The sequence below is a fragment of the Rhinoderma darwinii genome, chromosome 8, assembly GCF_050947455.1.
Source record: "Rhinoderma darwinii isolate aRhiDar2 chromosome 8, aRhiDar2.hap1, whole genome shotgun sequence".
NCBI lineage: Eukaryota > Metazoa > Chordata > Amphibia > Anura > Rhinodermatidae > Rhinoderma > Rhinoderma darwinii.
In genome coordinates this window covers 2,648,660-2,672,310 of record NC_134694.1, presented here as the reverse complement: position 1 = coordinate 2,672,310, position 23,651 = coordinate 2,648,660, and the positions used below count along the sequence as shown (strand labels likewise).

General features: G+C 43.9%; 1 protein-coding gene across 9 annotated transcripts in view; it reads left to right on the top strand.

Moving 5' to 3' along the window:
- The window catches only part of LOC142659005 (collagen alpha-1(V) chain-like), a 286,189-nt gene that overhangs the window by 203,702 nt on the left and 58,836 nt on the right, over positions 1-23,651 (top strand). For all 9 annotated transcript variants that reach the window (XM_075834646.1, XM_075834645.1, XM_075834647.1 and 6 more), the window contains 7 exons: positions 5,267-5,311; positions 7,356-7,409; positions 8,680-8,724; positions 13,405-13,458; positions 17,304-17,348; positions 19,218-19,271; positions 22,506-22,613. In XM_075834646.1, the coding sequence (XP_075690761.1) occupies positions 5,267-5,311; positions 7,356-7,409; positions 8,680-8,724; positions 13,405-13,458; positions 17,304-17,348; positions 19,218-19,271; positions 22,506-22,613 (405 nt within the window). The remainder of the gene's footprint in view (positions 1-5,266; positions 5,312-7,355; positions 7,410-8,679; positions 8,725-13,404; positions 13,459-17,303; positions 17,349-19,217; positions 19,272-22,505; positions 22,614-23,651) is intronic.

Below are 23,651 nucleotides of genomic sequence, written 5' to 3'. Positions count from 1 at the left end.
ACTCTATCATCTCAAACCACCAGTGACGGTCTGGCTGAAAATCTTTGACTCCATCATCTCCCCAATCCTCCTGTATGCCGGTGAAGTCTGGGGTCCGGACACATACCCAGACTGGTCAAGGTGGGATTCCAGCCCAACAGAAATCTTCCACCTAGAATTCTGCAAACACCTTCTCCAAGTCCATCGGAGCACCTCAAATAGTGCCTGTCGGGCAGAACTGGGCAGATTCCCACTACACCTCACAATCCAGAAGAGGGCGCTATCATTCTGGGCCCATCTACACAGCAGCAGGCAAAGTTCCTATCACCATAAAGCCCTGTTACACCAAGGGGTCCCAGGTAAACCAGGCCCCCCAGAACATCTCACCCTGACCCGGCCTGAAGAAAATGTCACTCAGCGCGGCCTCACAAAAGCCGAAATCAAGAAGACAATAAACGAGAACCAAGAGGAATATATCAGTGACTGGAGGAACGACATAAAGACATCTCAGAAACTGACAATATACCGGAGTCTACAGCGGGAATATAAACTGGCGCCATATCTGGAGAAACTGCCAAACCACAGAGACAGACAGATCCTGAGCCGCTACAGACTGAGCGCCCACAACCTGCTCATCGAATCCGGGCGCCACAGACAGACCTACAAGCCCAGGGAGAGCCGACTGTGCCAACAGTGCGACCAGGAGGCCGTGGAGGATGAGGCCCACTTCCTGCTACACTGCTCCAAATACTCAGCAGTGAGGGACACTCACTTCAGGAAACTCTCTGATCTCTTACCGGACTTCAGCTCCATGGAAGAGCAAGAGAAACTCTACATCCTGCTGGGTGAAGAGGAAACCACAGTGGGCACAGCGGCACAATATGTCACTGCATGCCATAAACTGAGAGAGACATGATATGCCATGGACTCGTATAACCCCGACCCTAGATGTGTCCCTATCCCCAAGCCCTCAGTCCCTATCCCTCATTCCCTTACTTCTTACTTGCTTTGGCAATGCTAATATGTATTTGGTCCTGCCAATAAAGCTTCTTTGAATTGAATTTAATTGAAATTGAATTGATATGAGATAGATAGATAGATAGATAGATAGATAGATAGATAGATAGATAGATAGATAGATAGATAGATAGATATGAGATAGATAGATATGAGATAGATAGATATGAGATAGATAGATAGATATTAGATAGATAGATAGATAGATAGATAGATAGATAGATAGATAGATAGATAGATAGATAGATAGATATGAGATAGATAGATAGATAGATAGATAGATAGATATGAGATAGATAGATAGATATGAGATAGATAGATAGATAGATAGATAGATAGATAGATAGATAGATAGATAGATAGATAGATATGAGATAGATAGATAGATAGATAGATAGATAGATAGGAGATAGATAGATAGATAGATAGATAGATAGATAGATAGATATGAGATAGATAGATAGATAGATAGATATGAGATAGATAGATATGAGAGATAGATAGATAGATAGATATGAGATAGATAGATATGAGATAGATAGATATGAGATAGATAGAGAGATAGATAGATAGGTAGATATGAGATAGATAGATAGGTAGATATGAGATAGATAGATAGATAGATAGATATATATGAGATAGATAGATATGAGATAGATAGATATGCCTCAAATAAGAAGCACCGAGACCCAAACAACACCGGTCTGAAGGAGGCCTACAGCAACATACAGAGGCAATACAAGACCATCCTCCGAAAGAAAAAACAAAGGCACATCTCCACCAAACTTACCCAACTCCAAGATGCCCTCCATGACAACTCGTTCTGGGAATTATGGAAACACATGGGCAAAAATTGCAAGAAAAACAACCTTCATATTCAAAATGGCAACATCTGGCTCCAATATTTCAGGGACCTCTACAAAGATATCCCGAAAGAAGAACAAAGCCAAGAACAAAAACAAATAATATCAAAATTGAAGGCGATGGAGGAAACACTTAAAGATTCTCAAAACCCCCTGGATACACCAATAACACTGCAAGAAGTAACAGAGAGAACCTCAGACATAAGGTGTAAAAAATCCAGCGGCCTAGACAGAATCTCACCAGAAATGATAAAACACAGCCCGCCAGAAATACAGGCCGCAATAGTCAAACTATTTAATATAGTGCTGAGTGCCGGCTACTTCCCGCAAATCTGGAACCAAGGCCTTATAACACCAATCCACAAGAGTGGGGACAGGTACGACCCGGCCAACTACCGAGGGATATGTGTCAGCAGCAACCTGGGGAAACTGTTCAGCAGCATCCTGAATAAGAGAATCCTCAGCCTCCTCACCCAGCACAATGTCCTCCACCAAAGCCAAGCTGGGTTCATGCCAAACCACCGCACCACTGACCACATCTACACCCTGCGCAGCCTCATCAAGAGCCACGTCCACAATACAAAGCATGGGAAGATTTACGCCTGTTTTGTGGACTTTAAGAAGGCCTTTGACTCAGTGTGGCACCCGGGCCTATTCCTGAAACTGCTGGAGAGCGGAATAGGAGGTAAAACCTATGACGTCATCAGAAGCTCCTACACAGAGAACAGATGCAGCGTGAAGGTGAACGGGAGAAGAACGGCTGATTTCCAGCAGAGCCGAGGAGTCAGACAAGGCTGCAGCCTCAGTCCAACGCTCTTCAACATCTACATCAATGAACTGGCCACAGCTCTGGAATCCTCCTCAGCACCAGGTCTCACCCTCCATGACACCCAGGTGAAATTCCTGCTGTATGCAGATGACCTTCTGTTACTATCACCAACCGAGAAAGGTCTCCAAGACAACCTGCAAATCCTAGAAAAATTCAGCTCCACGTGGGCACTACCCATCAATGCCAAGAAAACCAACATCATGGTGTTCCAGAAGAGAAACTCAAAATCCCCCAGGCACCCGACCTTCACACTAAATAACGCCACAATCACAGCGACCGACAGGTACACTTACCTGGGCCTAGAAATCAACCAATCAGGAAGCTTTAAACAAGCCATAGAGATTCTGAAAGACAAGGCGTGCAAAACCTTCTATGCCATCAGACGAAATCTCTATCATCTCAAACCACCAGTGACGGTCTGGCTGAAAATCTTTGACTCCATCATCTCCCCAATCCTCCTGTATGCCAGTGAAGTCTGGGGTCCGGACACATACCCAGACTGGTCAAGGTGGGATTCCAGCCCAACAGAAATCTTCCACCTAGAATTCTGCAAACACCTTCTCCAAGTCCATCGGAGCACCTCAAATAGTGCCTGTCGGGCAGAACTGGGCAGATTCCCACTACACCTCACAATCCAGAAGAGGGCGCTATCATTCTGGGCCCATCTACACAGCAGCAGGCAAAGTTCCTATCACCATAAAGCCCTGTTACACCAAGGGGTCCCAGGTAAACCAGGCCCCCCAGAACATCTCACCCTGACCCGGCCTGAAGAAAATGTCACCCAGCGCGGCCTCACAAAAGCCGAAATCAAGAAGACAATAAACAAAGGCCAAGAGGAATATATCAGTGACTGGAGGAACGACATAAAGACATCCCAGAAACTGACAATATACCGGAGTCTACAGCGGGAATATAAACTGGCGCCATATCTGGAGAAACTGCCAAACCCCAGAGACAGACAGATCCTGAGCCGCTACAGACTGAGCGCCCACAACCTGCTCATCGAATCCGGGCGCCACAGACAGACCTACAAGCCCAGGGAGAGCCGACTGTGCCAACAGTGCGACCAGGAGGCCGTGGAGGATGAGGCCCACTTCCTGCTACACTGCTCCAAATACTCAGCAGTGAGGGACACTCACTTCAGGAGACTCTCTGATCTCTTACCGGACTTCAGCTCCATGGAAGAGCAAGAGAAACTCTACATCCTGCTGGGTGAAGAGGAAACCACAGTGGGCACAGCGGCACAATATGTCACTGCATGCCATAAACTGAGAGAGACATGATATGCCATGGACTTGTATAACCCCGACCCTAGATATGTCCCTATCCCCCAATCCCTCAGTCCCTATCCCTCATTCCCTTACTTCTTACTTGCTTTGGCAATGCTAATATGTATTTGGTCCTGCCAATAAAGCTTCTTTGAATTGAATTGAGATAGATAGATATGAGATAGATAGATAGATAGATATGAGATAGATAGATAGATAGATAGATATTAGATAGATAGATAGATAGATAGATATGAGATAGATAGATAGATATGAGATAGATAGATAGATAGATAGATAGATAGATAGATAGATAGATAGATAGATAGATAGATAGATAGATAGATATGAGATAGATAGATAGATAGATAGATATGAGATAGATAGATAGATAGATAGATAGATAGATAGATAGATAGATAGATAGATATGAGATAGATAGATAGGTAGATATGAGATAGATAGATAGATAGATAGATAGATAGATAGATAGATAGATAGATAGATAGATAGATAGATAGATATGAGATAGATAGATAGATAGATAGATAGATAGATAGATAGATAGATAGATATGAGATAGATAGATATGAGATAGATAGAGAGATAGATAGATAGGTAGATATGAGATAGATAGATAGGTAGATATGAGATAGATAGATAGATAGATAGATAGATAGATAGATAGATAGATAGATAGATAGATAGATATGAGATAGATAGATAGATAGATAGATAGATAGATAGATAGATAGATATGAGATAGATAGATAGATAGATATGAGATAGATAGATAGATATGAGATAGATAGATAGATATGAGATAGATATGAGATAGATAGATATGTAATAGATAGATATGAGATAGATAGATAGATATGAGATAGTTAGATAGATAGATAGATAGATAGATATGAGATAGTTAGATAGATAGATAGATAGATAGATAGATAGATAGATAGATAGATAGATAGATGGATGGATAGATAGATAGATAGGCCGGTAATGACAGTAGATACTCCTGTAGACTTTATAACTACAGATAATGAGGAGGACGCTGTATCAGTGAGCAGAGTATTTGGGGCCCCCTTGTTTCTTGGATGTGATCCGTCCTCTGTTGATGAATTGTTTCACAGTATATACTATTTGTACCATCTGCATATCATTATTGATTTACTCTCTCCTTCATATAGATGTGTTCATTCCCTTTCTCCTCAGAAATAGGGTCTAATGGTGGATCCCTAAAAATAAATGAACATAACAAATTAAAAATGGTAAAGATTCTATAATACTTTTCCCTTTTTTTGCAGGGTCTTCCAGGTCCTCAGGGTGCAATTGGGGCACCAGGAGATAAGGTAACGTGTAGCTGCTGTGTCCTTCCCGCAATAACATCTGCTCCATCTGTTTCCAACCCCCTGCATGAGAGCGACTCACGAGATACAGCAATATACACCCATACAGCAACGTCCATCCATCTATCCATATATCTTCCCTTTCATGTCAGTAGTGGAGACAGGGACATGTGCAGGGACAAAACATTCACCTCACCCATTAATAACACTGTTTACATGAATGCTAAGTGCGGAGTGCGGCCAACTTTCATGTGTCCATTAAACACCCAATATATCACATAACATGTAATGTAAACTGCACGTTCCTCGTCTGTATCCATCCAAACATTAGGAGGAGACTTCTGTTACTTCATGGACCCGCTGTCTCCCTGGGTGGTGGGAGCCACCAGGAATAATAGATAAATGGGATGTCATCAAGAACTTTCCATGCCTTGCTTTACTAAATGTTATATTTTGCATTAAAAACACGATGGTCAGTAAGGCTGTTGTGTGATCTATGAACAGTCCCAGAAGTCCCTTCACTGACAGATTGTAACGTATGGCATTGCCTTCTTGAAACACAAATCCCCAGCAAGAGGTTCTTTTCTCATTTTAAGGTCTTGGCCATGCACAATATTGTGAACATGTAGGCGACATTATTCTGGACTGCTTTTTTTTTTCAATTTTATTTGAAATCCCGACATCATGCATTCTTGCTGCCAAGTGTGAACGTGACAAACACAAGGTGCATGAGGATGGGCCTTCAACAAAAGAAGAAAGGGTCCCTGACCGGTCCAGAAGGCTCCGCAAGTGTCAAGGACCAAGGCCCTTTTCAAAGATTAGAGCAACCTGTCTGTGCCCTGATGTCTACCTAGGCTACCACCCAAGCTTCCCCCAAGGCTCAAAGTAGGAATCCCCAAGTAGAGATTGCCCTCGGTTACATGGGATTGAGAAATCTAAGGGTACCGCCCCCAAGACCGTCAGGAGGGTCATCTCATGCGGGAACTTATACCCTGAAAGATCCTTGTGACAGATACAGGATTGTCAGTAAGAGTGAAGAATTGGCGCTACATACAATGCACAAAGTCTGTATGTATCAAATACAGAACCTTCTCAATCAATAACGCGTTTGGAGGTTAGTGCCCATAAATTCAGATTAAGTGAAACATATACCGCTGTGACGGATACAGACAGACGTGCTGTGCATGAATACCCATTATAAAAATTCCTGATATTGGAGGCTGGTTAGAAGGCCTTGGCTAAAATAGAGGTGAGTAAGTGCACCCTCCTCATCAGGTGGGTCTACCATCCCCAAGACATTTTCTGGTGCCCAAAAATCACCTTGTGCTCTCTGTCCAACCTCATTGCATGGATTAGGTGACCTACAGGTCTAAACCACCTCGTGCATAATAACATACCCCCTCCAGCTCACCTTTAGCTACTGATAAGAGCAGATACTACATTTGATCTTGAAGCGATCCATCCAGAATACTGGGGTATTTCACAGGTAGAGCCATCTATTCTATACACACCGCAGTTTCAAGCTTGTCGGCCCTCATCAGCACAAGACATGGAGATCATAGCCTTTCCTACTCCTGGTATAGACATGATAATACTGGACTTCTAGGCTGTGCAGTCACCAGACGCTCTGGATGCAGTTGCTTAAAATGTTCATTTTCTGATTAAAATTATAATTACATTCATGTAGCAAAAATGGAAACATTTGTTATTCCTTCAAGCCCGAAACCATTTGAATTTGTTTCTCTCAGAAGTAAATACATAGAAATTATTTTTGGTGCACAAGAAAAAAAAAACGATAAGATTCTTCTGCATTTGATGTTTTCAAACTACGTACAAGACGGCTCCTAAGACCGCTCAGCCTCTGTTTAGGCAGCAAATAATTATTTTCTGGAATTCAAAGATGCAATGATGAGTGCACAGATTTACATAACTTTCCATATTCATAGGAACAGAATGTTGATGTTATTTTCATGAGAAACTTTGGGAAATATTGTTTGGCGGGTGAAGTGTAAGTCAAAATTGTGAATTTGTGTTTTCTGATTTTCAGGGACCGTTTGGAAAACCTGGTTTACCTGGAATGCCGGGAGCAGACGGTCCAGCTGTATGTATCGCACATTCTTGTCCTTTATTATGTGATATGTTTATGGCGGGGGATGTTCAATTCCATTTCCGGCTGCCATGTCCCTGTGAGGCTAAAGATTAACATAATGCAATATAAGATGTCTATTATTCTGAAAGAGAATGTTTGAGAAATATTTCAAGAGCAAGAGTGAGACCCTGCAGCTGCTCTGGTGCCCAATTACACCTCAATATAAGCAAGCAAGGGAAGGAGGAACTGACCTGAAGATTACAGTTCTCCCCTCCAAGGAATAGGAACTGGGGCAGTCAAATAACCCTCAAGCATCATCGTCCCTGAACAGATTGTTATTATGTCCTTAATCTTCATATTCATTATTTTGCATCCTCTGAAGCTCAAATTCCCATAGTAGTTAAAGGGGTTGTCCATTCCCTAAAAATTGATGGCCTATCCTCAGGATAGACCATCATTAGCTGATGGGTCTGGGTCCAACTCCTGGGACCCCCACCAATCAGCTATTTTGAAGGGGGTGCAGCGCTCGTGCGTGCGCTGCTTCCCCTTCATTTCTACTTGCTCACTGAATCGTCGACACGGATGTAGCCCATTGAAGTGAATGGGAGACGGCTGCAATACTGTGAATCGCCGATACATGTGTGTCGACGATTCACAGTGAGCAATTAGAAATGAATGCGAGTGCTGCACCCCCTTCAAAACAGCTGATCGGCGGGGGATCCCGGGAGTCGGACCCTTGATGGCCTATCCTAAGGATAGGCCATCAAGTATTAGATACTGGAAAAGCCCTTTAATGTTTATATTGACTTCTAGTGGAACATTAACTATTCAGAAGCTTCAGCTTTTAGTGACCACCCCTATTTAAATTAATAAAATATGACCCCCATCATCCCATAACAAACCATAGAAGATCTAGACATAGATCAGGTAGCCATCTAGTAGAACTGTATGTGCACAGAGAGCTGCTGTTTAGATATATTTCAGCTACTAAATATTCACATTATGCTGGAAATTGTGTGCGATGTGCTGGACAAATCTAAACGCAGAATATATTTAATGAGTAAGAAACTTCAGCGCTGGACCTTACTGTGGATCCAGTCCTTCCATTTACACGGATCATTCTGAGATGCCAAACAATAATATTTTGCACAATATCCAGTTGGGGCCGTGGCTATTGATATGCAGTTCTGTGTTCATGTTTTCAGGTTACATATCCACAGCCGCTGCTTGTGAGATTTGTAGGTGATAAGAAATCTTATCGTGTGTCCTCTTCCTTTTACAGGGTCATCCAGGTAAAGAAGGCCCCTCAGGAGAAAAAGGAAGCCAGGTATTGTGGTCTGATATATATATAGTAGCTATGTGCATTTAGATGACCCATAGTGGCTCCTCCTTGAGCGGAATCCCGGTTGCCGGCTCTGGCCGTGGATTCCGCTCCAAGAGTAGCCACTGACGTCACTGTCCATATATGGACAGTAACATCAAGGGCTTCCCCGAGCACAGCGCTTACAGTAGTGCTGTGCCTGCGGAGTCCTCGGCGAGTGGAGGAGCTCCCTCTGCTCCCCCGCTCTGAACTAAGTCTGAAGCAGGGAGCTGATGGTTCCCTGCTTCAAAATTAGTTTGACAGCGGGGCATACCCCCGGCCACCCGGGACAGTGGGACCGTGACTGTCCTGCTGAATCCAGGACGGTTGAGAGGTATGCTGATAGTTTGCTACAATGTATCAGTGCAAGTAAAATGTATTAGTCTGGAGTCCAGGCTATTTAGCTCACAGAGGATACAATCGTAGCAAACCCTAAGCTGTGATCAGGCTCTCGTCCAGCCGTGTGCAGATGGTTGTATGGTGGCACATGGAGTCCTGTACGTCTCATTATAGAACTGCAGAGACAACGTGTTGCAACGTACCATGCTCGGAGCATGCCACAATTCTCTGTCCCGCTGAATGCGGGACGGTTGGGAGGTGTGATAGTGATATGGAGCATGCTGGTATAACCTGGGCATCTTCTGGTATATATGTATACGCCATTCAGCCGCAACATTAAAACCAGTGACAGGTGAAAGGAATAACATTGATGGTCTGGTTACAATGGCGTCTGACAAGGCGGGGGCAGCAAGTAAACAGTTAGTTCTTAAAGTTGTTAGGAAAGTAGGATAATTGGAGAAATTTAAGTATCTGAGCTACTGTGACAAGGGCCAAATTGTGATGTCTCGGCGACTGTTTGTCACATATAGCACAGTAGCTTTTGGTACCTACATTTTTTTCTTACAACAAAAATGTAAATTTGTTGCTATTTTCCAGATGGGGCACCAGGTGGCAGTGCAGTTCTGCTTCAACATCCTCATCACATTCACTTCTAGGGAAATGGTTTATATACAGTATTGCCAAACTTTGGCCTCTGATGTGGCTGTGAAAGAGTTAATTAACTTTCTATTACATTAACATATTTTATTACTTGAATTAGCATAGCACATATAGATGCCACCTACATTTTATTTAAGCTGGTGATAATTTGAAATACTTTTCTGATTAGTGTGTTTAATCTAAGACGATATCATTCTCTGTAGTAGGTGTGACTCCGGATCGGTTCTACTAATATAGAAGAACATAACATTCGTCTAGTTAGAAATAGTCTTTACTTATCTGTATATTCACGTGCAGCAAATCTGCTCCATACATGTGATTGTGGTCTTTTTTGTGCATGGATTTCTGCAACCCCATTTACATGTATGGCACAGTCGCAGAAATTTCTGCAATAAATCTGCCGCCTGGGAATATACCATGATTGGCCAAACAAGCAATCGTACGAACGCCCGTTTTTGGCAGAAAGTATGCCTGTGTAAAAGGAGCTTTACAGTGTTAATGATATGACCCTCAGTCCATCAGATAGAGGTGATCTGTGATAGTCAGCCATGTGTTGGGCCTATATTTCCACAGGTGGCCACTTTCTCCCTCTTAATCTTTCCTTGTGCAGCTCTGGGAGGCTGATTGACCAGTGCCCTATTAATGTTGAAGAGCTCACGTGTCCGCCACCAGTGCTGGGTTATGGGGTGTATCAGCAGCCCCGGGTTATAAGCCATAAAATGCTTTCAACTTACATAAATCTTCTATTTCCTGCACACTCATTTATGTCATTCCTACCTACGACAGGCCCATCAAATATTACAAATTAAAATGCGGCAAGAAATGTATATATATATATTTGACTTTTTTCATCCCTGTGGGCACTAAAGTCAAGAGAATTATTTTTAAAAATAGAAATCGCACCCCAGGCCGAATCTGACAGCTTGTATTTCATTAGACAGTGCTCGGGAATGAACGACAGGTTAACTCTCTGCAGATAGAAGTGATCGCCAGGCTGACCTACAAATAAGACACGGCGAGACAAAGTCCAGCAGAGATGTAGGGTCCTCTATGATGCACGATGGATAATATCACCCTCGGGTGAAGCCGCCAATTACTGTTTGTCAATTCTTTATCAGTTACAAATTCAGCATCGCATAATAATAATAATAATAATAATAATCATTCGTTTTCTTCAAATTAAAAAGAAATCTCATTATTTAAAGGGAACCTGTCCCCAGCATTTCACCTATTCTCCTCACCCCTCGCCGGCCGCTGCGGTCACAAGTTCATTGCCGTTATCCCCTCTCCTAAATTCCTCCTCCGACCGTAAATAACGGTCTGCAAACGTTTCGCGCCTTTTATGGTAATAATCAGTCAGTCTCGTTAGTTCCTTTTCTTATGCCCGCCCACCGCCGAATACTGGCCCGACCCTGAATGCGAAATCTCTTCTGAGGTAGCACGCATGCGCCCGTTTTGTAGGGTTCGACACCCTTCCCTGCTACGCCCGGACCTCAAATGTAGTTACTTTGCATGCGCCGCTTTGGTGTCCCGTTGTACGTACGCAGCAGAAAAAGACAACAATGCGCAATTTAGTGTGTGCTGGGAGGAGGCGAGGAGCTGTCAATCAAAAGTAAGGAGGCGGGGTAAACTCGGAAAGGCTTGAGGAATGAAGACATGACTCTTTTCTGCTCATTAGCATACGGTGCGGGAACAGTAAAAAACTGAATACTAAAGCGACACGGCCGACAAAGAAGACAATTATAGGTTATATAAAAGTGATTTTTCACCCACTACCACCGGGTATTGAAGGTTTAATAGGGGAAATGCTGGTAACAGGTTCCCTTTAAATCCACTTAGTTTGTTCCGTCCGACGATTACTCGCACTCTGCTGTCTGGGGGTAACGTATAGCTCTTTCCATACTGTTCTTCATTGTCCATGGATAGAATGCCCAAAAAAAACCTGTGAAGACTGACACATAAGCAGGGCAGAATAAGCGGATGGTGTTAGTGTATGTAACATGGACTGATGTGCCGTTCAGGGTGTGTGGAAAGCCGAGTATTCCTGTAGACACTATAATAGTTGTCATTAGTAGTTGCTTCCCGACATCTGTATGATCCACAGATAAGTCGGTCATGATGGATGAGAACATTGGACTTGACATAAGAGGACGACTCGGGTTCCTTATTTCTCCATTTTACATGCTGATAGTTTCTGGTTATGTTTTAGAATCAGGATTTGCAGCCTCTGATTCCTGCAGCAATTCTCATCATATCCCCGTGTAACGTGCGGCGCAGGGACTTGTTCCTGAATTTAGAAGCTTATTAAGTGTGAGCGTTTCACAAGCCCTAAGAACATTTTCACTGCCAATTAGTACATTGTTGTATTCCGGTTAGCTCCACAACCTGCTGCATATACATCCTTACGTTCCCCAGCCACCACTTATGGGCCGTCTATACCAATAACAGCTGATTTTGGGTAACTTCGAGGGGAGCGTCTTGTATTCAGCTTGTCTCATAGACCCACAATATGAGCCACGGACACCCCCCTTCTTATTAATATAGTATAAACGTCCTGATCAAGATATTAACTTTGTATCCATAATTGATAAAAGGGGTGTGGCTGAGAGCAGAAAGAGGTGGTTCAAAGTGGGTGGAGCAAATAGGGACCCAACCTTGACCTGTCAGTCCTTACAATGTATCATAGGAAACCTAATATTCTATGCGTTGGACCATGTGATGTAACGGTTGTGAGATTTGTATGAATATTACCCAGAGGCCGGTTATTTTCCATATTCCAGAGATCTCCCATGTATACATATTCAGCAGGATCTGCCTGGTCTGCCGTAATCAGCGGCGGGTCCTGTGCCGGATCCATCTCTTGGTTGCCAGGCAACAGCACAGAAACTTAATTCAAAGTTTAAACACTGATCAGGCTGGTTGGAAAAACAAAGACGACTAAACGCGCTGAGCGGTAAATACGGCTCCTCCGCTGACAGGCACAATCCTGATCGGTATCCGCCAGCGTGAACTGTCAGTCGTATGTAGGTGACTGTAGGTTGTATAAGGGTCTACTATACATTACCGTAATGATGATTGCCGCATTTATGGGGCAGTTCAATTCTTTTCTTCTGACATGTGATAATCCAGACCTCACTGACAGCAGAAAACTGAAGCACTAAATAATAAAACGACAGCAGCAAATGTTATGATAGTTTTTTATTTTGAGCTCCTGCTCTTTGTATTGTTGATTTTACTCTACCATTAGTGATTGCCATAGACTTTCCTGGGACCGCCTGATAATCCAGCATCCATCAGGTCCCATTGATGACAGACTAATGGAACTTTCCGTGATTTGAATAAAATAACATTTAGAAGGTTTTTTGTGTGTGTCTGGAATTGTCGGCGATCATGGACGTTCGGTAGCAGATCTGGCAGGGCAGCGATGAGATTAACTCACTTGTTGGAGAGGTGGCGTCCCATGCCGGTGACTGGGTTCTTGAGTGTGGCCTATTCTGTTTGACTATGGAGATTGTAGGACTAGATTCTGGGTTTTAAGCACCTGATGGGGGTGTATGAAATGAAAATAGGATGCACATACAATTCTACATATAATGTGTATATATAAGCTACCTGCACTTCTAAGACTGTTTTTGTTTACCCTGACAGGGACCTTCTGGACCTCAAGGGCCAATTGGGTATCCAGGAACACGTGGTGTCAAGGTAGGTACCACACAGAAAACTGTGGTATTTTTATCCTATAGATTCGTGGGGGGTGTCCCTACACTGTCTCACTTTGTCAGAAGTTATGGCACATTGTCAGTCTGTTGGGACACCCCCAATTTATTCATACATTTCTAGGAATAATAACTGAGGAACGGCACAACAGAGTTATTAGAAAATATGTTCCAGAATTGTTATTTCATTGGGAATACAAGTATTTACTAAAACAGACATGTCCGGAGAGGAGACAGGTTCTATTTAAAGGAACACTTCATCATAGCAGCAGACTGGGGCAAGCAGAGTCATACCTAGCAGCTGTACCCCTATAGTACTGATCCTGCACCTCTATAGTGCTGAGCCTGTACCTCTATAGTCCTGAGCCTGTACCTCTATAGTACTGAGCCTGTACCTCTATAGTACTGAGCCTGCACCTCTATAGTACTGAGCCTGTACCTCTATAGTACTGATCCTGCACCTCTATAGTGCTGAGCCTGTACCTCTATAGTCCTGAGCCTGTACCTCTATAGTCTTGAGCCTGTACCTCTATAGTACTGAGCCTGTACCTCTATAGTACTGAGCCTGTACCTCTATAGTACTGAGCCTGCACCTCTATAGTACTGAGCCTGTACCTCTATAGTACTGAGCCTGTACCTCTATAGTACTGAGCCTGTACCTCTATAGTACTGAGCCTGCACCTCTATAGTACTGAGCCTGTACCTCTATAGTACTGATCCTGTACCTCTATAGTACTGAGCCTGCACCTCTATAGTGCTGAGCCTGTACCTCTATAGTCCTGAGCCTGCACCTCTATAGTACTGAGCCTGTACCTCTATAGTCTTGAGCCTGTACCTCTATAGTACTGAGCCTGTACCTCTATAGTACTGAGCCTGTACCTCTATAGTACTGAGCCTGCACCTCTATAGTACTGAGCCTGTACCTCTATAGTACTGAGCCTGTACCTCTATAGTACTGAGCCTGTACCTCTATAGTACTGAGCCTGCACCTCTATAGTACTGAGCCTGTACCTCTATAGTACTGATCCTGTACCTCTATAGTACTGAGCCTGCACCTCTATAGTACTGAGCCTGTACCTCTATAGTCCTGAGCCTGCACCTCTATAGTCCTGAGCCTGTACCTCTATAGTGCTGAGCCTGTACCTCTATAGTCCTGAGCCTGTACCTCTATAGTACTGAGCCTGTACCTCTATAGTACTGAGCCTGTACCTCTATAGTACTGAGCCTGTACCTCTATAGTACTGAGCCTGTACCTCTATAGTACCGAGCCTGCACCTCTATAGTACTGAGCCTGTACCTCTATAGTACTGAGCCTGCACCTCTATAGTACTGAGCCTGTACCTCTATAGTACTGAGCCTGTACCTCTATAGTACTGAGCCTGCACCTCTATAGTGCTGAGCCTGTACCTCTATAGTACTGAGCCTGTACCTCTATAGTACGGAGCCTGTACCTCTATAGTACTGAGCCTGTACCTCTATAGTACTGAGCCTGTACCTCTATAGTCCTAAGCCTGTACCTCTATAGTACTGAGCCTGTACCTCTATAGTACCGAGCTTGTACCTCTATAGTACTGAGCCTGTACCTCTATAGTACTGAGCCTGTACCTCTATAGTACTGAGCCTGCTCCTCTATAGTACTGAGCCTGTACCTCTATAGTACTGAGCCTGTACCTCTATAGTACTGAGCCTGCTCCTCTATAGTACTGAGCCTGCACCTCTATAGTACTGAGCCTGTACCTCTATAGTACTGAGCCTGTACCTCTATAGTACTGAGCCTGTACCTCTATAGTACTGAGCCTGTACCTCTATAGTACTGAGCCTGCACCTCTATAGTGCTGAGCCTGTACCTCTATAGTACTGAGCCTGTACCTCTATAGTACGGAGCCTGTACCTCTATAGTACTGAGCCTGTACCTCTATAGTACTGAGCCTGTACCTCTATAGTCCTAAGCCTGTACCTCTATAGTACTGAGCCTGTACCTCTATAGTACCGAGCTTGTACCTCTATAGTACTGAGCCTGTACCTCTATAGTACTGAGCCTGTACCTCTATAGTACTGAGCCTGCTCCTCTATAGTACTGAGCCTGTACCTCTATTGTACTGAGCCTGTCTGTTGTAGCGGCTCAGCATTGTAGATGACCGTGAACTCAAGCGCTTCCAAAAAGGATCAATGCGTGTTATATAGAATAATAATAAGTTTCTGTAAATAACGGATTTCTAGAAGCTGCTCCTGATATTGGAGGTGGCAGAGCCCCATAAGTAACGCATTACAGTGAGGGGATAGTGTAGAGGGGATAGTAGCCTCTGGCATGTGGCCTACATACATGACTGCAAATACGTAAGGCTGCTGTATATTGTTATATCAGATGGCACCACAGCTTCTTTTTTTTTGCCATGTTTTCCTTGTATCACTCCGGCCTTGGGGGCCCAAGTAATGCTGGGTTCCTATAGGGTCTGAGAACCCGCTGGTAGTCTTTTTGGCAAACAAAGAACCGATTGTCAGCGCCAATGATACAGAGCTGCAGACTGTGCCACCTCAGTTAGGATATGGGACTGTTCTGAAAGCTGTGTGACAATCCCTATGGGACATGTAATGGCGGCCATATTGGTTATCCCAGAAACATAATTAAGACAGATCTAAATACAACTCAATGACTTGTATTTGCTGGGTTTTTGTGATTTAAATGGCCACAGCTGGCGGTCTCTGGCCGCTTATGGGTTAATGGTGACGCAGTCGGGCCGGTTCATTCAGAGAGCCACAGGCAGCCGTTTGCTGATTCTACTGGCTGAACGCAGCTTTTCTCCATTAGGGAAACATTAAGAGTGTGAAGTGCAAAATATCTGGCTTTAGAGCCGTCATTTAACTAATTGAATTATTCTGCATTGCTACAGAGAAGGGGAATGCAGAATGGCAGAAATTCTCTTCCAAAGTGTCATAATTAGATTTGCTAAAGTGGAGATGGATGGGTTTCAGCGCTTAATGGAGACGATTTAGCGCTTTATATATTTATATTTTCCACTGTGTAGTAGAAGCCATTTGCTGCCATTATACACGATCAGCTCATTCACGGCCACAATCAAAGCCGTGGTACAGAGTCCCGTCGTATTATGCGCATTCTGAGCCGGCAGGCGCTGGTTTAAAGGGAGACCGAAAAAGATTAGGATTACACCAGATCTGTGCTGTTGTAAATATACACAGAGCAGGGAGGACAGGATCCTGAGGCCATGAAGAGCGCTGTACAGTATCCATACATAGAGGGGGTGCAGTCCAGACATACAGAATCAATAGATACAGAAAATGACATCCAGAAGTGGTGCGGTGCTGTGTATATACATACAGGACAAATACTCCGAGACCACGTACTGAACGTTCACACGGAATAATTATATAATCACTTATAATGATCGCATTTAATATCTACACAACATTTGATATTCGGAGTGACCAGGAGAGAAGCTGTTAGGCAATATATACCGACCGGCATTTTTTCTTATTACAGTTGTCATAACCGTACATTCAGTGTGTGACACAGCGCGTGCCGGACCGCACTTCAATAACCGTTTTGTCACTTCATTTCTTTGGGAGATTAGGTAATGTGGCCACTAGAGGGCAGAGTGATTTGAGCAGGTCATTAGCTATGAGAAATATATACAGGGAGAGGACCCATCCATCTATATTTCACACTTGAAGGCGCCATCTTGTCGATACAACTAATATTTATATCACACCCGTTGAGTCATGACTATGGCTCGTCCCAGCTGATGTAGCGTTACATTGTGTAACAATTGTGTGTTGTATGTTCTGTGTACTGAGCGCTCTCTCTCATTTCAGGGAGCTGATGGAATCCGTGGCCTGAAGGGAACAAAGGGAGAGAAGGTGAGTTACAGCGTGTTATGGCGATAAATCTGTAGGGCTGTCCTGGGTTATGATGACTGGAGGACTCGGGCTGTGAGTAATGGATGTGGGTTCAGGGTTTGCTATACATAACCTGGTTCTAGGATCTCGTCGGCTGTAATCAGTTTGTATAATAAACACCAATGACAATCAGAAGAGCTCGGTGTGTTACCCACATGGCATCGGGCACTGTTCTTCCCTGTCCTCGTAGTCCTCTGGTGTGCTCTGCGAGATATTGCTAGCGTCTCATAGAAATGTAATGACAAGTGATATATTTGCCTGTCCGGACATCCACAGTCATGCAACAAGTCCTCAGTGTAATGTCATGTACCACACGTTATAATGTACTGTATTGACATCCCACTGGCTTTTACTTTGCCCTCCTATCCTGTATTTATTGGGATTTTACGTTGTTATTCAATGTTTAATGAAAGTTCTGCAACTTTGTAATGACTTTTCCGGCGTTCACCATTTTTAGGATCTCTGCTTGCTGGCAGCAAATGGATACCTCTATAGTTTAAAACCAGAGGCCGATCATGTTCAACTAACACAGGTGCAGGGCTCGTTACTCTATCTCGTCTGCACTTGTTGGACATAATCAGGCCGGGTTTTCCAGACACTGGATGTAAACAAAAATGTTTCTATTCACTGACAGCATGTGTAAATTACTGACTGGGCATGAGTGCTGCTCTGGTAGGTCATAATGAGGTGACCACGGCTGCAGCAGTTTGATCAATGGGATGTTGTGATGGTCTCCCACCCTGGAGATTATGCCAGATATGTATAATGTGACCAGGGAAGGGACAGGGTGCACTCACACGTGTAGCGAATGTGCAGCGTATTGAAAACTACAATGTATGCCTGTGGGGAAAATATTCCGCAACTTATACAGATTTCTCTAGTTCTTGTGTTGCGGAATATTTTTCCCGTAGACTTACATTGTAAAGTTTTCTGCTGCGGAAATACAAATCAAAGTCGCCACGTGTGACTGCACCCTGATAGAGGGTCAAGCTGTAAGGTGAGGGTAAATCAGTGAGTGGGGGATGTTTACATGATGTCTGGTGATTGCCGGCCTGGCACAGCCACCCCTGAGAGGCACAGAATTTCATCCTCTCATCATCCACCTGCTGTGCCCCCGGGTTAGCCGGCCCGGCTATGACATCTCTCTATTAATAGAAGCAATTGAATGTTGAAGGAACTTGGTCTACCATGGCAACAGCCCAATAGCCCATATATTTTATTAGACTTTCCAATCGCTTCTAGGCTGGTTGCCATTCTCCATCAGTGCCCGGGGACTGGCAGGCACATCCTTAAAGGCCATGTAAAGGCTTGTTTGTTTTTTATATAAAAATGTCAGTCATTGTGTTTGGAGCAACTTTCAAGTTCGTTTTTATTAATTATTATTTTTACTTTTTGAGATCCAGCTTCCCTGTACCCGCGGATCAGACGGGTTCAGTGTCAGCAAGTCCTGCGTGTCTGACACGCAGGATCCACCTGTAATCTATCACATCTAAGTTATGAAGTGTCAGAGACACGAAGGACCCGCTGACCCTGAGCCCGTCAGTCCCACGGACCTGACGGGTACAGGATGCAGCGAATGATACAGCTGCTCTGTGCACACTATACAGAGCAGCTGTATCTCAAAAAGTAAAAATAATTTGTGATAAAAACTAATTTAAAATTTGTACCAAACACACGGACTGACATTTATATATATAATCATTTTCAAAGGTTTGCAGAGCATTCAACCAGTGCACTGCTAGAGATGTCTGCAGCACATTGCACCAGGACTCCAAGCACAATTGCTATTCTGCATTTATTAACACTGTATCATGTTCTTCTTTTGTTTAGGGTGAAGACGGCTTCCCAGGATTTAAGGGAGACATGGGAACCAAAGGAGACAGAGTAAGATCCTTCATTTTGTTGTTTAACATTTTGCCTCAGGACATTGCGACTCTATAATAATTCTGCAGAGATTCTGATCCAGACTCCTATACTGCAAATGTCCGCGTCATAAGCATCTCTCTGAAGAAAAGCTGTGGACGCTCATTAATAGACTGGGAGGTAACTGGATCCAGTATGCAGGGGGTGCCGCAGTCTGTGACCCCTCCAATCTGACACTTATCTGTGTAGATTTTACGTATTTAACTACCCCGGTCCGTCCCGTCCACAGAAGAACACAAGATATTTATATACTACTAACTGGGTATGAAGAGGACTGAACATAGATACTTGTATTATTCATGTAACACACTGGTGACCTCTCCTGTACACATGGTGGGTAAATGATTCAGTCGGGGAGGACAGGGCCTGCATGTTCTGTTCGGTCTGGAGGGATTCATCATTTTGCGAGTCACTGGTTCCAATTGGAGACTCTGCGCCATTTCTTTCATCAGTTTCTATAGGTAACAACCACTCCACCCCCGTTCTGACGGGCGTTACCCCTTAGGGCCTTTTGTGATGCATTTATTTAAAATTAAAAAAAATCATAATCATCCCAGCAATCTAATCATATATAATAATCTTTTTGCATAAAAATGTATGTTTGTAGTAACTTTCTAATTGCTGTGTTCTGGGTCTGGTCTCCTCTAAATAACAGTTCTACATGACAGGGATTGTCCAGGTTTAGAATAACATGGCTGCTTTCTTCCAGTGCTAACCCATGGGCAAGTGTGGCACTTCTGTTTCTGAAAAACAAGCCCTTTAAACTCTGTAGAGCACAATCGTAGGCACCAGCTGCTGCTGAACTTCTGTATTCACTCTCTTAAGCTTCATGCACACCTCCGTGCCTGTAATCATGGTCCGCGATTACAGACACGGCCAGCCGCTGGCGTCCCCGCACAGCCACCCGCACTTTCGGCCCGTACTCCCATACAAAGTATAGGAGCGCAGTCCGTAAAAAGCAAAAGATAGGACCTGTCCTATCGTCTGTGGCGACTTTCTACGGCCCAGACACCTTCTCGTAAATATACGGGAAAGTGTCTGTGGACAATAGAAGCGAATGAGTCTGTAATTGCAGACCATAATTACTGTTTGCAATTACGGATGATTTTTACGGTTGCGTGCACGGGGCCTTTGTAGATAGGTTGAGGCTTGACACATGGGACGGAGCTTAAAGCACGGTCACAATTGTTGGTGAATAAGAAAAAATGTCAGAAACCCAAACGGCCCAATATAACGTTAATGGCGCTATGCAAACAAAACCTTTCTAATCTGCACACATACCAATTCTTTCTCCTGGCACCAAATTTGGGTCCTGCTTTGGGGACGGATACAGGAGAGCCTGTCCTAGATGGATGCTAGAACATGAACATCCAAGATGTGACCCCTCAAACCTTGTGAGAAGGCAGAATAAGGACAGGGTAATATATATGGAACGTGCACCCCTCCTCAGTGATGGCCGAGCTTTTATTACACACGCGGAATAGATCATCCACAAACCTCCACTTTATATATACAAAAAGAGAATTAAAAGCAATATAAAAGTGTCAGCTCTGATGAGGGCTCGTCCAGCTGCGATTCTTAGTAATGATCACACTTAGTTTTAATTGCTAAAAGGAAACGCCAGGGTTTGTCTCACCTCATCCAGCGTTTAGAGGTACAATCAATATATTCATTAACTGATAACCTAGCTTAACCTGTGCAGTGCATGAAGATGTTAATTGACTTGGCAGAATCGATGGTAATATCTGGCGACTTCGCTTCAACAATTAATTATTTTGTATATTTGTGCTCCGAGGGGCTGGAAAAATCCCAACAATTAAAAAGGTGAAAATAGATTGAATTAACGTCCTGTTTAATGACCTTCTGATGTAGAACTGTCACTTAGACAGTTTAAGGACATTTAGATTTGTTTTCCTGTAAAGTCGTATAGAGGGAAGCCCTGTCTTATGCAGTCGCTGTATCTGCTGATAAAAGGAATATTCCACAAAGTTTGATAAAACGTGGAGGGAAGGTTAAAGGCTGCTGTTGATATGACTTATTAGGGCATATGGATATCATAGGGGGTCCCTATGATCAGGACCTCCCTCTATGAGCCGGGACAGAGAGCCGATTTGACCCGTATTTTCATACCCAAGCATTGGTTGTATCACAAGCACGGTCATTCATCTTATAGGCTGCGGCGATCAACTGATTGCCCGAGGGGCCACATTGTGCACACTACCATAATGTGGTACCCATAAATTCACCTGCCTCCAATTTTATATCCCATAAGATTCTGTATTGTAGAGATATTTTCACCTAGAACCAATACCTCCATAATGCGGGATTTTATGGCAGCACGTGGCCTTCAAGTCACATCATTCAAATTTAGGATTTCACATGCAAAAATAAGGCTACGTTCATACGAGTTTGTCCGATTTGCGTGCGCAAAAAACGTACCGTATTTCCTGCATTTCATGTCCGTGTGCCAGCAGTGTTCGTTGCGTATGCCAGCAGTGTGCGTTGCGTATAGCAGCAGTGTGCGTTGCGTGTGGCATCCGTTTTTCACGTCCATGGTTACCCTCTACAAGCACCTACTTTTTTTAAAATTCTCTGCAAGTTTTTACCAAATGATGCGTGAAACACGGATGTTGTCCGTGTGCTGTCCATGTTTTTCACGCACCTATACACTTCAATGGGCCACAACGTCTGCAAAAACACCAATATAGGACACGCAGTGAGTTTCACGCAATGGACTCTCGCTGCGTGGCAACTCCCGCATGTCTGAATAGCCCCCTTGAGATGCATGGGTCCATGTGATGTGCGGTCTGTTATTTCACTGGACAGCACACGGACGAAGAACACGCTCGTCTGAATGAGCCCTAAGTGACATTGGGTGAAGTAATACAGAATATATAACGTGGACTGATATTTCTGCATTAATGGAACCTAATGGGTTCGTTAATATTAGATATTCTGGATTATTGGATGGTCATAGAGAAGAACTATGAGGAAGACAGTCCAAAATATCATTCTAATACACAACCTGCCTCTGCCCGGTGATCTGATCTTGTGAAATGCAAGATTATCGTGCAGTTCTGCGTCCGAAACAAGCGCAAGATAAATAATAATTCTAAATGATCCGATGCCACGCTAATGGAATTTCACTGTGTACCCATCAAGGTTTCTTTCTTATGAATCTTTGTGCACCGCCAGGGTGAACTTGGAGCCTCCGGTCCCAGAGGTGAAGATGGCCCTGAAGGTCCAAAGGGAAGAGGCGGCCCTAATGGAGAGAATGGTCCTCTCGGTCCTGCTGGTGAGAAAGTAAGTTGTCCTCAGAACAAAAAAAATCTGGAAAAACGTAAAGGGAAAGTTGACAATTACCGGAGGGGGGGGTGTCCGGTGCGGCCCGTTTAGTTTACGTTTTTACAGCCTGTACTGTTCAGTGTGGGACGCTTTAAACCTTCTACCCCATGAGCAGTGTCAGAGAATGAGATATTTTTTTTTAGTAATTACATGTACATAGATAATGGTGAGGAGCTGAAGCACTTGCCACATCATTAAAAATGTCGTCTCCCTCCCATCTGATGTCCTGAGCCTGAACCCAGACCTAAGGAGAAACGCTGACACGGTAATTGGCTCTGGCGCTGATCCCTTCCAGCGCTTGGCAGGATTTTTGAGGAGCTCAGTTATTCCTAGAAGTCACAATATAATGAGTAGAACTTCAGAGCCTGAAATCCTTCCCTTATTCTTAGTTTCATTCATCTCTTTCCCCGTGACAGGCCAGTGCGGGCTGAATGCTTACAATTAACTCCGTGATGTATTTATCACCTGGTGTAGAATAGATCAGGATATTTACCCCTTTCATCTGGATCAGCATTTGTTGTGACTGTATGTAAATATCTGTCCGGTACAGCAGAGAATCTGTCCTCTAATTGTGGCTTATATCTGTTTATTTGCAGACAAGATTATTCCTTGTTCCAATAAAGTGGGTCAACTAGTGTTCTCATATTGTGCCGGGAACTATTATGTTCATGGTTCAATTGTCGACCCTTTAAGGCCCTTTTACACGGGCCAAGTATCGGGTAAACGAACATTCATAGAACGCTTGTTCCCCGATCGTTGCCCTGTCTAAACGGCATTGATCAGTCGATGAACGAGCAAACGCTGATTGTATCGTTCATGCAGTCGCACTGCAACATGATAAAAATGTATGGGGACGAGCGATTGTAGTAACGAGCGCTCATTCCCATACATAGTCGCGGAGTATCGGGATTACTCACACCCCGATGGCCGCAGCCATGGATCTGTGAGCGCTGACCTGCATCTCCTCCCCAGGAGACGCCCGCGCTCACTTCCGCT